Below are 18,128 nucleotides of genomic sequence, written 5' to 3' on the forward strand. Positions count from 1 at the left end.
TTTCTAAAACCATCTAATGCTTCTCTATGTGATGTCTTTACTTAATGTCTTTACTTAAAGCAATTGTTTTTTTTTTTTTTTTTTTGGAAAGGTAAAAAACGACAAATATAATTAGTGGCTGTCAAGAGATGAAATGGTAAATCAGCGATGAAGTGTATTTCATAAAGGTTAAATATTTCCTTGTTTCAATGTTTGTACACTTCAGAGTTTGTGAGATGGTTTCAATTATGTATCAAATACAGGAACATATACTGTACATAACAGAAAACACTGCAATTTTGATCAGCACTCAGTGTAAGGTCAAGCTATTAATGAGATTTCTGTGGACCCACCATGACACTCAAGCTGGCTGCCACTCCAGGTACCATTGGACAGGCAGGTACGTTGGGCAGAGCCACGAAGGAGATAACCCTTTTCACAGGAAAACTGCACTGTGGAGCCTGGTGTTCTTTCCTTTCCGTTCTGCCACCCGTTGTGTGGTGATCCAGGGTGACCACAGCCCTCCTCGTTCTCACCTATAATTTGTGGGCACATATGATGTGTATGACATTTGCCTCTAAACAGACACAACTGGAAAGTTCATTCAACACATTACTCCACACTTTCTTGAGAAACAAGGACATGGACGGGGTCTCCGAGTGGAAAATTTGATTGGTCGTGATGACGTAAGATGCCGTAATATTTTGTCCAATTACTGCTGAATGGAAGGGTTTTGAAAGTGCCAAGATGGTGATTTGTGTTCCACCCTGTTCAAGGATATAATTCAATTTAAATGAAATAAAGATTTTAAAGGTCAAAGAAAAAAAAATTCCAGAAGTTTACCACCGGTGGGGCAGCGTCTTTTACACCACCCTATTTAACGTTACACGAGTTCTTCGTTCCTGTTGTTTGTGTACTTCATGACATCTGTAAAAACACTAAATTTCCTGTTTGGAATGATATTGAATTTTGTTTGACTGCCAGACAGACAGAGAAAATTTTTTTATCTCACTCCTCTCCACGCATGCGCAATCGGGGTGAATTCAGAGCCAAAGGACTGCTAAACTACAGGTTCGTTTTCCATTTAATGTTCCGATTCATGTTCAAAATATTGAAATTAAGTTGTTCTTGGATGATAAACTGACATTTGTAGGAAAAAGGACAGTCAGACATGAGTGAACCAATTGCTTAACCCAGTTTTTCACTTCATGTGCATGGGGTAATAATCCTCATCATATACAGGGGCCTGCAAAGAATTCCCCCCCCCCCCCGACCAATAATGCCACATTTAGATGAATTACAAATTATGTAAACAATTTTTCCAAAATTACTTTTTCATACATAACTGAAGAGATCAAACTAAACACTGCTATAGTTAAAGGTTACATGTCAGGAATACCTGTAAAAAACATGTACAAATCAAAATTCACTGCCTGAAAAAGTATTCAACCCATTAAGTCAGTACTTGATGGAAGCATCTTTTGCAGCAATGACTACTACGAGTCTTTTTGGTTCGATCTCTATCAGCTTTTCACAGTGAGTAGGTGAAATCCTTGTCCATTCTTCATATGAAAATTGCTCTGGTTCTGCCAAGTTTCATGGGGATCATTGATAGAATGCAATTTTAGTCTCACCATAAGTGTTCAATTGGGTTCAAGTCAGGACTTTGATTGTGCCAATCAAGAACATTTATTTTCTTCTTATTGAGACACTCCAGTGTGGCTTTAGCTTTGTGCTTTGGATCATTGCACTGCTGAAATGTGAATCTCCAACCCAGTTTTGTCCATTTGTCCTGCCATCCATTGTCCCTTATATTCTGACAAGCTTGCCAGTCCCTGCTGATGAAAAGCAGCCCCATAACATGATTCTGCCACCACCATGCTTGACAGTCAGGATGGTGTTCATTGGGTGTTGTGTCATGTTAGTCTTGCACCAGACATAACACTTTGAAGTTAGACTAAAAAGTTACATTTTTTGTCTCACCTGATCACAAAACTTTTGTCCACATGCCCGTAGTATCATTAAGATGCTTTTTTTGTAAACTCCGTATGAGCTTGTAGAAGCGTCTTTTTCAGTAATAGCTTCTTTGTTGCCACCTGTCCATAGAGGCCAGCTTTGTGAAGAAAATGGGATATTTTTGATTGATGAACACTGACCCCCATCTCAGACATAAAGCCTTGCAGATCTTTCAACATCTTTCTTGGATTTACAGTGACATACTGAAGCAGTTTCCTGCTTGCCCAGCTGCTGAGTTTGGATGAGAATCCTGATCTGGATAGTGTCTTGGTGGTCTAATATGCCTTCCACTTCTTAATGATTTATTTCACCACACTCAAAAGGATAATGAGTGACTGAAATATTCTTATAACCCTCTTCTGAATGGTGCTTCTCCACCACTTTATGTATGAGTTCTTTTGAAAGCTTATTGGTCTTCATGTTTTCCTTGTTGGTTGACCAAGTGAGTTGCACCTTAAAACTCCTTCGATAAGTGGGGGAGCTTAATTTTTTTTAAGTTAAACCACTGATTACTGTTCCAGATCAATAACATATACCACATAATTGGAAGTGTTGTTCAGGTATATAATGTGGTGAAAGGTAACAAATTAAACAAGTATTGTGTTTACTGTGGGAAAGGGCACTTGTGTAGTCAGCTGCCTGCTCATGTGGTGCTGGGCAAAGTATATGAATGTCAGTATTACTGATAAGAAGCAGTATGTGGGGCGTACTGTTCAACAAATCAATCTGTACCGAGCTCAGGTGTCCGAATAACATGACAACTATACACCTACATGAAAGAAAAACGGAGTAGGGGAAATTACTATTATGAGACATGCTGATCCAGGCCATGTATAAGCACGCCTTCAGAGACAAGGCATGCAGACACCTCAATGCCAGGCCTTGGAGTGACCTTGTGCCAAAAGACCATTACAGAGCCAACCGAGTGTCAGAAAAGGAGGAGAACATAATGTGGGCAGTGAGAGACAGAGCAGATGCGGCACATCCTGTGGCCGGGTTCATTTTAAAAAACAGGCTCAAACAGCAAAGTGGGCATTGAGTGCTACATGCTGATCATGACTGGTTTAGCAACTCCACAGCCCTGACTCACGAACCAGTTTCATCTCTGCGGATGCTCGTCAATCTTATCTGCTGACCGGTTGGATTCTTGATGAACCTTCAATCCTGCTTGTGTCTTGGAGATGACATCCAAGCAGCGAATTCTTACCTGGTCATATCAAAAAGGCAAAGGAACAGTTCTCCTTCCTCATTCCACAGCACTGCTGGTCTGCAGTGTGGTCCTTAAAGGCAAGTAGTAGACTCAGATTCATCTGCTTGCTTTGGTGATACGAAGATCACCTTCTGGGGACTTGCAACGCGGCTGGCCAGTCAGACTTCAAGCTGTGCGTGCTCATCGGGGAAAGGCGGCAGCTTTGCTTCGAACATGACCACAACTGACTTCAACATAAATTTGTATCCTGCTGGGGTTTCACGAAAAGAAGTGGGTACATGAGATAAGTTGCCGACTTGAAAGTCATGAGTTAATTCAAAACTACATTGAAACCTGTCATGTGTGTGTAACTTTGGGGAGTTTTAAAATCATTGTGATTGGATGTTATTAAATGCTATTAGTGTTTGAAAAGTGAAAATAAGGATTAATAAATTACTTATTAAATATCCTTCTGTTTCGTGTTGTACATTGGTTTCACATGTTAAACAATGGATGGGACATATTATTGTCTGTAAAGCTTTTTTTCATGCAACCCCTTTGGATAATTGGTGCACTCGCGTCGGTGCTTGGAGGAAGCACATAATTTTTGCAGGTGAAACCGACTACACTTATTTTGTTACCTTTCAAAGAAATATTTGTTCCTGAAGTGATTTAGAGTTAATTCGGGAAAGGGTTTGAATACTGATGCAAACTGAGAATCATCTGATTTTCTTTGTAAATCTAACTTTTTCAGATTTTATCTGAATTTTTTAGCTTAATCACTTTGGAGTAGTTTGTGAAGACTCTTTACATTAAATTTGATTTGAAAGCATCATGAAATAAACTCAGGTGGCATCAAAATGTGAAAACTTTGGAGGGGGGTGAATAATTTTGCAGGCCATTGTGGGGGTCAGAAATCTCATCTTTTTCAATTGGATTTTCTTAACCTTTACTTTTCTTTCCTATCCTTCCTTGTAAAACACTTTGTGATTTTGTTTCTAAATAAAAATCATGATGTAAGAAAGTAATTGATTAATATAATGGTGGATCAAGGTTCACCAACACATTTTGTTATAGTAATCATAATGGAATGACAGGTTCATAAAAGTTTGCAGAGTGGTACTGGCAATATCTTTCAATTCTGTGTGAGGTGCCAAAAGCATTCTGTGTATTTCCAAGACAGTAATTAATGTTATGTCATGTCCTGGAGTACAGAATTTTCTCATGAAATTTAAAATTAACGACATTGTGCAGCTGGGTAAAAGTTACAGGATAATAACTGCAAAACTTGGAGATTTATATTTGTTTCTCTCATGCAGAAGAATTTCTTGAGTTATGCAAAACTAATTAAAAAAAAACTGAGATGCATCAATAACAGAAGATGAACATGATCCTGTGCAACCAAGTGTTTGACTCACACAAACATTACCAGTATTGAACAATTGATTTTGGGCAATTGCTAACCAGACTCAGTGATACATCTTCTCTGAGGCAGAGCAGTTCTGTTTGAACCATGGTTGAGTTGAAGGTTGGTAACTATTGTGCAGGCTTGATGGACCAAATGGTCTCCTTCTGAGTTTTACGTTCTCGTACGGGAATTCATATTACAGTAAAACTCAAAACCACTAATTGAGCATCCTCAGTCATGCCAAGTCTTTCCTTGGCAAATCTGAACTTCTAAAAATGTACAAGGCCTTCATCTCCAGCTCAATGGAGTGCTGCTCTCCACTATGGGCTGGCCCCCCTGTCACATATTGATGCTGTAAAAGGAAAAGCCATTAAAGTCATTGGATTCTCCTGCAATGATGATTAAACGCTGGGCCTGTTACGCCCACATCGTGGACAGGATTGGGAACCATCTGTCTTTTACTGGTGCCTCATTTCTTGTCCGACTACGTCTACCATTTCCATGCTCTGTCATCTGCCTCCCCCCCCCCAAACCCCACCCAAAACCACAAGTTTCTGCAGGGTTTGCACAATCTTCCAGTAGCCCACTTCTGGTTAAGGCCCGGTCACACCTTGACGATTTAGCCAGCGTATGCCTGACGTATGCAAATTTGGCTAAAACGCTGGCACATGTCGAATACGTTATGGGTAAGTTTGTATACGTTAAGAGCACGCTGGCATTCGTCGTAGTACGCTGGATTTTTTTCGTAGTACGCTGGCATACATCTTTGAACGCCAAGGTGTTTGAGAAATTTTCCATGCTTGAAATTTTTCGACGTATGCCAGCGTATGACTCACACGTTCCGCATAATGCTGGCCATAAGTTGTAGGCACGTTAAGCGATCGTTGACACACGTCGACACACGTTACTTGTAAGTTACTCATAAGTCGAAACATGTCGAGGTAATGTTTAGCTTAACCTAAACTTATTTCTAACCTATGAGTAACGTGTTGTAGGCACGCTACACGATCGTTGACACACGTTACTTGTACGTTACTCATAAGTCGAAACACGTCGAGGTAATGGTTAGCGTCAGTGTTCCAGACTCCCTATTTTTTTTTTCTTCGGTATGACGGTGATGTTAACACTTCGATTTCTAGTGCGGTTATGATATAATATAATTAATAGGCTGCCGCTCCACGATTTAAATCATAACCGCACTAGAAATCGAAGTGTCAACATCACCGTCATAGCGAAGAAAAAAAAAACTAAAAAAAAACCAGGGAGTCTGGAACACTAACGCTAACCATTACCTTGACGTGTTTAGACTTATGAGTAATGTACAAGTAATGTGTGTCGATGTGTGTCAACGATCACGTAACGTGCCTACAACTTATGCCAGCGTATGCGGAACGTGTGTCATATGTCGAGAAATTTTCAACATGCTGAAAATTTCTCGACGTACTCAGCGTATGACGACGCATGCCAGCGTACTACGACGTATGCCAGTGTGCTCTTAACATATACAAAACTTACCCATAACGTATTCGACGTGTGCCAGCTTGGTTCGGCAAATTTTTCATACGTCGGCATATGCTGGCTAAAATGTCAAGGTGCGACAGCGGCTTCACACTTCGATGTCTAGTGCGGTTATGATTTGAATCGTTGAGCCGCAGCCTATTAATAGCCTACGCCACGTGATCGTCGGCGATACGCTGCCGTGCGCTATGCATAAGTTAGACTATCGTTGAGCATAGGTTGTGAACGCCAACAACACACTCAGCATTCGTTGGTATAAGTTATCTATATGTGATTGAAACGTTCTGTGTACGTTACTAATACGTTATGCATATGTCCAACACGTTATTATACGCCCAAAACTTAAAAAAAACATCAATAGTTCAGCGTACGCCAGCGTTTTACATACATGTTGAGACCTTGCCATATGCTGGCTAAAACGTCAAGGTGTGACAGGGCCCCTAAACTCCCAAAATCCAGGCTCAGACTGCTGACCTCCACTCATTTGTCCCTTTTTTGTCTCTCGTGTAAAGAACCAACTTCCTCAGTCTGAGGAATAAGCCTGATGTTACTTCACGGTTAAGATGGCTGTATTAAGATCTTAGTGTCTTGAGTTTGAGCCCCTGTCAACCGTTGAATTAACACCAAGTGGGGTTGACTCAGCCTATCTGTCATTCTTCTGAGGGAGGTGAAATGAGTCCCAGTGAACTGGTAATAGAGGGCACTGCATCAGCGGCAAAGCCGCACCCCCAGAAGATGATGCAACCAGCAGCCACTGGCTGTACAAGATAGCTCGCTCGTCTGTTGCATTGCATTTCCTCTGAGACTTCAAGATGGCTGTTTACATGTTTCTAAAGTCGCCAGCCATCCGTACTTGTATTTTATTGGCATTAATCCATACATACAGAATCCATGCTTTCAATCATTCCCTTTTTCGTGCATCACCTGAAGCTAAACTGATTAAATTGGGGAACTACAGAAATGCAAATAAACATTATACTGATACCAACACAAACCTAATCAGAATGTTTTATTTTATTTTCAAATTGTAGCTTTTTCCCCCGATTCAAATTACTTTTTAAAGATGCAATATAAGATAACAAATCCTGATGGATTTTTAAAAAATGCCCCAAAAAGAGCAGAGTAGGAACAGAGCTTTTTTCTCTCTTTGTTTGTTTGCCAATAACGACATGGCACATATAGCGAGTGCATTACAAAGGGCTCTCAAGATAGCTGCACATATTATTTATTATTGATTTTATTATATGATTGCATATCAGTCTCAAAGGTGGTGATTACATGCATTAGAGACATAATACATAAGCAGATTTTAAGAACAATGCATTAATTAGAAACATGTTTACGAATGCGTTTACTGAAAGGACACTGATTATGTAAACAAATAAATCTACATTTCTGTTTAAGGACATTATTGTAGCACTTCATGATTTTTGTCACAAACTGTGGGTTGTATCAAAAGTCGAGGCTTATGGAAGAGCTATAACATCGAATGGATCAAGACAAAACAGAACAAAAGGAACAGCAGAAAGAAGGGGGAAACACCAATTGCAGAGTTGAAGGACAAAATAGAGGGAGATTTTGATAAATAAGGGATGTGCGTAAGAATGAGGAGTAGGGGAGGACACAAGATGTTGACAAGATGGCTACAGAAGCAAACTCTCAGGAAGAAAAAAACTGGAAAATTGGAAAGAGGTGAGCATGTGGAGTGGGGGGAGGGTAGCGGATGTCGAGTTGACGACTGGCTTTAGAGGTCAATTTATAAATGTAGTTTAGGACCGTCCTTTCAGAGAGAGAGCGAGTATGTGAGATTTGTCAGAATTTAAAGACATATTCCATGTATTTTACCAGCTTGTGATTTTTCTCAAGGTCTGAAGACAGGGAAAAGGCTGCAGCCTGCCTGTCTGAAGGATAAGGGATGTCACAGCAGAGGGTAGAGTCATCAGCAAAGAGAGAAAGAGGATTTCCTAGAATCTGGGGATTCAAAGAGATCGTTGATGAAGATTATGAATAGGACTGAGCCTGTACGGTTTCCATCCCCTCAGACCACTGAAAGGAATATTTGGCTGGCATAAGGTTTCAAAGAAATAAGCATGTGAAAACAGATATCAATAAATGGTTATTTACCTGTACTAAAGGTTTGAAGATGTAATGCTTCTAGTAATTGTTTTCAATCACAATAATAAGTTAAATATGTATGTGTTAAGTCAGGGAGTACTTTGAAAATTAATGTGTTTCATAAAGTTCAGCTCACATTCAAAAATTCTCAAACAATAGGTGCAAGTTAACAATGAAACACCTTATATTTGGGTTACCAAGCTACGTTAATACAACCAGTCCTTAAATGAAGATGCTCGTCTTTTCTTTATTATATTTGCTTTGGGGCACTTGATAGTAGACACTCCGTCCGTTACAATTGAATATTCAATTGTGTGCTATTCACAATGATTACTCTGATTAAAAAATAATAATAACAGAGTGGAAGACAAAATTGATGAACGCACACCAGTGTTTTCCAACTTCAAAAAAAAACAAAAACAAACAAAACAAAAAAACCCAGACGTAATAGTAAAGCTTCTGCAATCAAGACTCCGGTAATAATTGGCCCCTTTAGCAGGTAACCATGACAGTTGCCTTGTTTGAATTTAGCAACATTTTTTTTGATAATTGCCCCAATATTTTCTGGACTCAATGGAGTAATCTCATTGCTGGCTAACTGGCTCTTATTGCTTTCAGCAATGGCATATTAATCACCATGCAGAATAATTTAGGATCAATTTTGCACCTGTCAGCCCTGAAAATGTGCCATCATGAACCCGATTCAGATAAATAATTTGTTTATTTTAAAATCGAGAGATCTTAGAAGTGAGGTGGACATGCAGGTGTGCATGTGCACAAAATGAACAGTTTTGCGAAGAATCCTGTTGTTAAAGTGAGCTACATTTTGTTGTGAACTAGTGTTGCAGGGTCTTAACATTTCCAACTCTTCAGTGTCTGAAATACATGTATATGTATGTATATATATATATATATATATATATATATATATATATATATATATATATATATATATATATACATATATATATTTTCTTTATTTTTTACAAGTACTGATATATTAGTCTCAGTCTCCATTCTGCTCGATGTGATTAAATCCAATGCATCTATTGTACATGGTGCTGCACCATCGTTGGTGATAAAACAAGAGAACATGTAAAAATACACATTTGCTTCAGTATACCGGGGTTTATCTACATCCCAATTGTGAATCATCTCTGTTGTTATCAACATCCATCATATCGTATTCAGTTTGACGCAGCAGGAAGGCCGCTCCGAAAGCAACTCAAAATCGTCAAAACAATTATGTTGCTTTGAATTTGAACATTAAATCCCCTAAAAATAATTCAAGTGTCCAAGTTGTTTCCCAGAATGCCAGTGTTTTTAACAATATCATGGGGATATCTGCAGTTGTGGGAATCATTATCGAAATACTTAGTAAAATAACCTGTACCATAAAGGAAAACATTTTATATTGCATGAACATAGACTTCCTTGTACCTGCTACTACATCGGAGATTTACCTGCTACCTGGGTTTCCCATGTTTTCCTTGATTGCTTTTCCAAGATGCGGCATTAATGGGAGTTGTCTCAGGAAATATTAAAAATGCAGGAATCATTCTACAAAGCTGGTACAAGAGAGTATCAAGAAGTCATTATACTTCTTATGTAGTGATGGCCTGGACACTCCATTGGCTCATTACAACATAAATCCTGAAAAAAGATTTGCCAAGATAAAAGTATGAATCCTATAAATTACCTTCCAGTCATCTCCAGAGAATTTCCCTTCAAATAACACTCATTAAACATTGGGACATCATTGCTGAACTTCAAAAATGAGAGACCCAAAAGTGCCCATTTGTTATTCTTCTTCTTATTATTTTCTGACAGACGAACTCAAACTTAGTTGAAGTGACAAACTTGGTTGAAACACAAATCTACTGCATTTTATAGTGGGAAGATACAAGAAGATTAAACGTTTAATCGCTTGAAAGGATTCCACAAAAAGTATGCAAAACTGCATTCCTTCACAAAAGAACAGGAAGAGAACAGAGGGGGGTGGGCAGGACTACGACTGTCAATCAGCCTGATGGGGCAGGGGCACGAGGCCCCAGCAACGACACACACATATTTTGATAAATTACAGACTATTTAAAATGTTCAATCTTCTATAAAGTATGTACTGTATCATTACAATGGGAGCATGTTGATAACGTTTGTTCCGCAACATTTGTAAATCTGTAGTAGAACATCTATGATAATGAAAAAATGTCAGTCAGTGTGTCTCCTCCTAACTCCAAAACCATGATACTGAGCGGCTCCAAACTTTGCATACACACGAAGGGAACTGCAATGGAGTGCATGAATGGAAACTGGGAGTTTAGGTGAATTTTAACACCCCTTTTGAAGATAATTAACAGCTTACCTTCTTAAAAGGCTTATCCTTGGTCAGCCCAACTTCACCTCATCAGAGTCTCAGCCGCCATTTTGATTTGAGCTACTAAAAATGCCTTGCCTTGGTAACATGATATACACTCATGCACTAATTAAAAAGTATATAATCGAAATATGATTTTGGATTTGAGTATCAGATCTTGTGGACAAAATAAGTGTCAAAATCTGGAGTGAAATCTGAAAATTTTAAGAAGGTAGCAATTCTTATAACTAAGTGTATATCTTATAAGCTTTAAGCAAGGCTCTGCACCAGTGTGACCACTCCTTGGCTTTTTTCACAAAATCTTGGCTATTCGTTGTTCACCTTGGCGTCTTGGTTTTCTATAGGTTTTCTTGGCGTATAGGTTTTCTATTATCATCACTTTTCCGAAACCTTGTGAATTATTTGTTATTTTTGGCTTGAAATCGTTAACAGTCTCATGTGATGGCGTGTCCACAAAGAACCAATGGGACTATTTTTAAATGAATAAGTTGTTATCGAGCTCACACTTCTTGTTAACTGCATTGTCACATGGGCCTAGGAACCATCCGCTGAAACTAATGGACCGAAGACACATCTCAGGAGAAGCATAACTGGCCTTTGAGCTGTCTCATGTAGGTCAATTTGCTTTCCGATTAGAAACTGCAATTCTGGATATTCACTGGCAGGATGCTGCATCAAAGAGTATGCTGTCCTACAGATGGGGAGGTCAAGCCACCTATCTTGCCCACCAGCAATTTTTAGTAGGTATTAAAAATCTCATTATGTCTTATGCAAAGGGAGTACCATTGTTTGCTTCAACACTGGTGAAATTCCACACTCCTGTTCAAATGTTTGGTCCGAGAAGTTATGCAACTTCCAGCACAGGAATGCATCCGCATGAAGAAAAGCGAAACGAATGAGTGAATCTTTATATGAGAACATTTGATTGCAAAAGGAATGCTACCAGTTCAAACAATATCAGAGTTAGCTCATTGATGGTACGCGAGTGTCCTTTGATGATGAAAACAAATTTAATTGCCATGCCTCCGAATGTAACTCTCACCTTGTGCGTTCTCATTGGTCCCTGGCTTCCCACAAAATAAGCGCTATTATTTGTATCATACACAAGGGTGCAGCTGCAAAATGCTTCACATGTTGATGGGAATTTAAGCGGTGTTTTCAACATGCTTTTGATCGACTCGGTGCGAACAAAACTAATTGCTTATTTGCTGGTAGGAATTGTGATCTATATAATCTAATAGATTCATACACACTATAAATGTTTGCAGTCAGGCATAACAAATTACTTAGTCTCAGCCTGCTAGGTTTCTATGAAGTTAAGCAAGCCATTCAACTTGCTTGAGACCAATTCATTGAGATTGATTCAAGGCAAACCAGTATGATGGAATCAGCATTCACCTGAGCAGTGAGGGGGATGTGCAGACCAATGGCCGTCGTCTTGGCATACCCGAGATTCTGGACCAATCAAACGGCGTTTATCCTCACAGTGATACGTGATACGGCCACCGTATGTGAAATTGGAACCATGCAGCAAGGCGTGTGGAGGTACAGCTGGTGTTCCACAGTTCACCGCTGAGAAGAATGTTGACAAAACCAGGATGGGCGGTGTGGATGGGGAAGGGATGGAAGGTAGGGGTGTGAGGGGTTATGAAAGAGCATATATAATTAATGTAATATTTTTTATCACCAATGTGTTTTAAATAGCACATTCGATTTGCAGTGCAATATGGATCTTTGGGAAATGCAGATCCCAAGGAATGGGTAACATTAAATTACCACTATTAAGTTAATCTTTGGGTGATTATTTTTCGTAATTCAATTAAGATCTCGTAATTCATGGGCATGGCTGAAGCCCATCAAGCCCATCAAGCCAATCAAGCCTTGGGCTGGTTTGCCTTCACAAAGTTCTCAATTTAACATCAGAAGCTCCTTTCAACAAAGTCGAGCATGGAACAAGGCTCACTTTGGAAGCTTCCAAAGCAGCAATCATAAACATGAACATCAGGGTTGTTCGATTGTACATTTACAGCAACAGAAAAAGAATCAAGGAACTGTAATGAGCACATGATGAGGAATATTCAAAAGAAACATTAGAGAGAAAATTCAAGTGAAATTAAAGAAAATAATTATTTAAAATAATATTCACGTTGAATTTTATGGCCATCATGCAAAATGTACGTGCAATATCGCTCACTCATGTTGAGTGTCTCTAAATCGTTATGAAAGAGTAAGCCGAAGATTACATTGTTATAAAACAGGTTTGTCAATAAATAAAAATTATAAACGTTTTTTGGTGTCGTGTTTTAGGAGGAGGATGAGATTATGTATGTTTGAAGAACCTGTGCAATGAGCATTAAATGTACGAATCTATAATATCAAAGTGAAAGGGAAACCCTTAGACCCCTTTAGACATCTAGATCCATTTAAGTCCCTTGAAACACATTAGACCCCTTTATGACCCTTAAGACCCTTAAAACACTTCAAACCCCTTTTCGACATTTTAAGACGCTTAAGCCACTCTAGACCCCTCTACACCCTTTCGAAAATTGAAAAAAGATTCCCCCGAAAATAGTTTTTGATGACATTTTTCGTGCACCATTCACGTCGCATCACAAGTTGAGATGATGAATCGAAACTGATATCCCAAAGTGAAACTGATGTGGAAAAGTGAAATTGAAACGACTGATCTATGGATCATCGAATGGGGAACCAGAATGAAATGCTGTGAGAAATACTAAATGTAAATTGCCGAAAGCAAAGCAATGGGGAGGAAAGAGAAGAGGGGGCAGGTTGGGGAATGAAGAAGCGATGTGGAGAGGGATCGGAGCATGTGGGTGGTTGGGTTGGCATGGAAAGAACTTTGATGATCTTCCATTAGGCGGTAGGCCCAAACGTGCCTAAATTTGTTTCCCAGCCGAGCTTTCATAATATCACCCTCGCTCCCAAGCAGTACTTCGTTGGTACAACGAGCATGGATTGGAAATCTTCGCTCGTGGAATGGAACGAGGTTGCCAAGGTTACCAGCTCCACCGATTGCGATATCTGCACACTGAATATTTACACTGAATTCCGGTTTTACCAATACACACTCATTTGAAGTGAGATGTCGACAAACCCGTCAGTGACGGGTACCCTGCAAGTTCCAGGATATTTTTCATACAGGTAGAGAGAGGTTCATTCAGGAATAAAACAGCATATAATGGCATCAGATGAGGATAACACATTCATATTTTGAGGAAGATATGCAGCAAGATGAAAATTATTTTTGTTATTCATGAATGAGGAATATTATAATGCTTCAGATCTAAACATGATGATACTTGATATAAGACTGGCAATAACAAAAAAACTTGTTGGGTGATGTTTCTGCAATCCCTCACTTTTCAAGATTCAACATGGAGATTAAACCTTCAACCTCATTCATTGGGATTATGAAAGACAAAACAATTATCAAATAAAACATCACAAACAACATACTCATTAGCCTGATAGTGAGCACTCTGAACACCTCGCTCTTGAGGTTGTGAATCAATGGTGAAATACCACATCCCGTGTGTTCTTGTCCATGACTTACTGAGGTTCTTCAAATTCATGTAAATCTATAAATATCTTTGTCTTGCATGATTTTGAAGCACAGGGTCTTCAATGTAGCTTTTATTAATGTTTAAAAATTAAAATTTAAATCTTGCACACTCAGTGTAACATCAAGTTCTGCGGTCACCTCATATTTTTTTCGGATTTTCCAATTTGTTTAAGTTATTGTTAATGTGAGTTTGTACTACAAGTGATATGGCATCAAAATCCCAAATAACCATCTTCATCCTGTTGAATTCATCAAGTGATCACAATATTTTAGATGCGACTATAGTGAAAGCAAAAATACAAAGTGGAGTTTAGTTTTCTTTCATGAGGTTTGCCTCATGATGTGATCCTCAGGTTCTCGTGCGAGGAGAGATCGATTTGAAATGTCTCCAAATACCCTTGTTATTCCTGCCAAAGTATCCTCATGACTCCAAACATCAATGCCGTGCATGGAAAGAGCTTGTAAATGCTTTGTTGAGCTTTGGAAAAAGGTAATTTACTGTATCCTCTTCTGATGGTGGTTGGTACCAGTTAAATGTTTTTCCTTGAATATGATGTATGGAACATTCATGTTCACGACACTCTTTGCTTCAAGACATTCTGTATAAAACAGTAAATGATGATGATGAGCAGACTGTGCGGTGTAATGGTTAGCACATCTGCTCAGAGTCTGGGAGGTTGGAGGCTTGAACCCCGGCAGTGTCATCCTAAAGATTATAAAATGGCATGTGCTGCTTCCTTGCTTGATGCTCAGCATTTTAATATGAAGAGGATGGCCAAACTATTATTGTTTGACAACCACAAAGCATACTTGATGGGCATAATGGCCTCCTTCTGCATTGTGATGTTCCTTGTAAGAGAACTTATATGATATGAGGAGTTCACTTTAAAGGAATTACTGTTTATATTGTTATGTGTGTGTGTGTGTGTGTGTGTGTGTGTTTGCGTGTGTGCGTGCGAACGGGGGGGGGGGGGGGGTGGTTATATATCAACATAGAACTGATAGGAATGTACAGTGTAACATGGTCCATGTGCGAGAAGCTAACCATCTCAATGTATAAGTAAGAAAACGTCAGCTTAAGAATTGTCTTGTTTGCCTGTACACAATAAAGAGTGTGGTGGTGGTAATGGTAATAATTAGTTAGGGATTATGGTTAAGGAAACTGTGTGTATAACCTCCATGTGAACCTCTACTGAGGGGGGGGGGGAGACTTGGCACGATAGAGGCAGGGGCGGAGCTATGAATGCCTCCCAAGGGGCGGAGCAATGGATTGCCTAGGATGGGTGCGGTGCTGCCCCGAGAGGAAAGGGGGGGGGAGCGGAGTGGCATACGCTTCAAACAGGGGTGAAGCATGGCTGAGAGGAAGGAGAGGGAGGAGCCAGATCGGTAGTTGGGAGTGTGAGCGTTGGAGACGGCTGAGGAAAAACGTTGAGGTCTGGTCTGAGGAGAACAGGGCAGTTGGTAAGAGGAGAACAGAGAACTGAGTTATTTGTGAGGATAATTATCTCTTCAGAGAGGAGATCGTCCTGCCTGCCCGCTTCTGCCAGCCTCTGCTTGCCTGAGCCTGTCTTCATCCTTTGCCTGTGCATCCTGCCCTGGCCATTTCATCGTTCCTGCCCTGCCCCGTCCCTGAAGCCTGCCACGTGCCGTCACCACCTGTTCGTCTTCCCATTGTCTGCTTGCCTCATTGTAGTTCTCCTCGCCCCTCCTCATCACCTGCTCATCCCTGCTGTCGCAGAGTTGACTTTCCCGGTTTTTGTTCCTTTTCCCTCTGTGACCGAGTTCGGAGTGAGGGGCCTTATTTTCTTTAGATTTCTTTTACCCATTTATATTTGTGCATTATTATTTATTGTCGATTTTGTGTTCCCTTTTCTTCCCCAACACAACCCAGCATCGTCCCTTCCGTTGCGTTCAATCATCCCTGGTTCTTTTTATTGTTGTGGTTTGGGAAATAAACCTATTGGGTTTAATCGCTGCAAGGTTTTCTCGCGTCTCTCCTCACGACGCGCGTGCCGTCCGCCATTAATTCAGAACGTCTCCATAGGAGTTGAGCTGCTCGGGACATCGTGGGACTTTAACCTACTGGCGCGTGAGCTCGACGTTGGTTGAGCTGTCAATGCCACAATATTACATCGTAGAATCCGGATAATAAGCGTACACTTGAATATAAGCTCATGTGAAAAAGAACTGCATACCCTTTTTGATTTCTCCATTAAAAATAAGTGCATATAAAAACGTCATCGTGAGGCTTTGAAAACTGAAAATATTAATCAACTCAAACACCACAGTATTTTGTGTTTTATTGGCATTGGCGCATAAGCCTGAAGTCCAAATTTATTTCACATCTGGGAGCAGGGCCGGATTTGCCATGTGGGGGGCGGGGGGCGGGGGCACAATGATTGTGGGGGGCCCCGAAATTTGGACATTAATCAACAACTTGAATTATAACTGTTTTTTCATCAACAACTGAACTTGTATCTATAGATTTGGCAGATCCTGATCAGGAATGATTTGGCATACATGTTCACAAATTACAATTAAATCTGGCAAGATGACAAGATGGACGGATTGTTATTGATATGGCTGGTGACTTATCTATGAGATGATGACTTATCTATGAGCTCATTCTAAAATCAAATCACAAAAATGCTGTTGCTGCAAGAGTAAGAGATAGAGACGGACCAATATAAGAAAATAACAAACGACGCGCTGTCATTAATCAGACAACGAACTTCGACTAAAAATCTTCTAACTTCTAAAAACCCTCTGGACAAAAGAAATCCGAAATGGTGATTAATAGCCGACTAACAGCGACCGCAAATATCGGGCAGTGTCATCCACATCAATGAACATACACACGGTGCCTCAATCAATGGACAAGTTTCCTGCGCGACTTTGTGGCAGCGAACTCAGATATGATACTGTCAACCTGCAGGAATTGAGCACATCGGATTCGGTTGAAATGATGGTCAGATTGACCAGTCTCTGCTGCCCCATCCTGGAGCGAAGATAGTTCTTGATAAGCTTGAGTTTCGAAAACGAGCGCTCCCCGGAGCAGTTCGACACCATCAGTGAGAGGTAAATCCGAAGCAGCACTTCCACGTTTGGGAAAGTATCGGTGAGTTTTCGCTCGATGAGAAAACTGTACATCTCGAGTTCAGTACGGCCCGAGTCTGGCTCTGACTCCTTCATCATGTCTTGAAACTGAATCATTTCTTCTGTGAGGTCAGGTGATAGATCTTCCCGATACAGCTCGACGAGCTTCGAGCATGACTCTCGAATCTGCTCCACTTCGAGTTGAACAAGAGCACGCAGGAATCCAAATCTGTCGCTCATCTCGCTGTAAGCATTTGTACGCTTTTCCAACTGTGACAGCAGTACGTCGATCACTGCAACGTATCCACTGATGCGAAAGGACTCCTCGGCATCTAGTTCTACTTCTGGAGTGTGTCCGGAGTCCAAGGGAGCGAGGCGGACATTAGCTTTCATCTACACGATCCGCGAGTGAATTCCTCCGTACCTGAGTGCTCCACTCCGTCAACAACGAATGTATCAAACTGATCGCGTAATGACTGCACGAAGCTCGCCAATGACTTGAGGAGCTGCATGGCTGTGTTGAGATCGGTAGCTTGTGACTGAAGGGTTTTACTCGTACGATCAAATCTACCAAGGACCGTAGACCAGAAACCAGCATAGAACCCTATCTCGAGTGTGCACATCGGTTGGTGAAGTGTCTCGGCGGTGTTTCTCGTTTCACTATTCAGTTGTTCATCGTTTGCGATTTCATCGAGGACATCCATGATTTTGCTGTAACCGTCTCGAAGAGCTCGGGTTGCATCAGAATGAGCCGACCAGTGAGTTTCGCTGAGGCGTTTTGGTACTTGCAGACCTTTGGCTTTCAGGGCATCAAATAATCTGGCATAGCACGAAGTGGAAGCTGTAA

At 40.4% G+C, this 18,128-nt stretch overlaps 1 protein-coding gene across 3 annotated transcripts in view; it reads right to left on the bottom strand.

Annotated features, from left to right (window-relative positions):
- LOC147027167 (CUB and sushi domain-containing protein 3-like) overlaps nucleotides 1–18,128 on the bottom strand; it is a 1,179,270-nt gene that overhangs the window by 122,162 nt on the left and 1,038,980 nt on the right. For 2 of the 3 annotated variants that reach the window (XM_085883358.1, XM_085883359.1), the window contains 2 exons: nucleotides 12,001–12,174; nucleotides 333–515 (listed from right to left, as the gene is read on the bottom strand). In XM_085883358.1, coding sequence (XP_085739484.1) covers nucleotides 333–515; nucleotides 12,001–12,174 — 357 coding nt within the window. Of the gene's footprint in view, nucleotides 1–332; nucleotides 516–7,411; nucleotides 8,082–12,000; nucleotides 12,175–18,128 lie in introns of those variants that run through there. The other variant, XM_085883360.1, reaches the window with a different exon arrangement.

This window comes from Eptatretus burgeri, chromosome 5 (assembly GCF_056783735.1).
Source record: "Eptatretus burgeri isolate ZD-2024b chromosome 5, Ebu_testis_v1, whole genome shotgun sequence".
Lineage (NCBI taxonomy): Eukaryota > Metazoa > Chordata > Myxini > Myxiniformes > Myxinidae > Eptatretus > Eptatretus burgeri.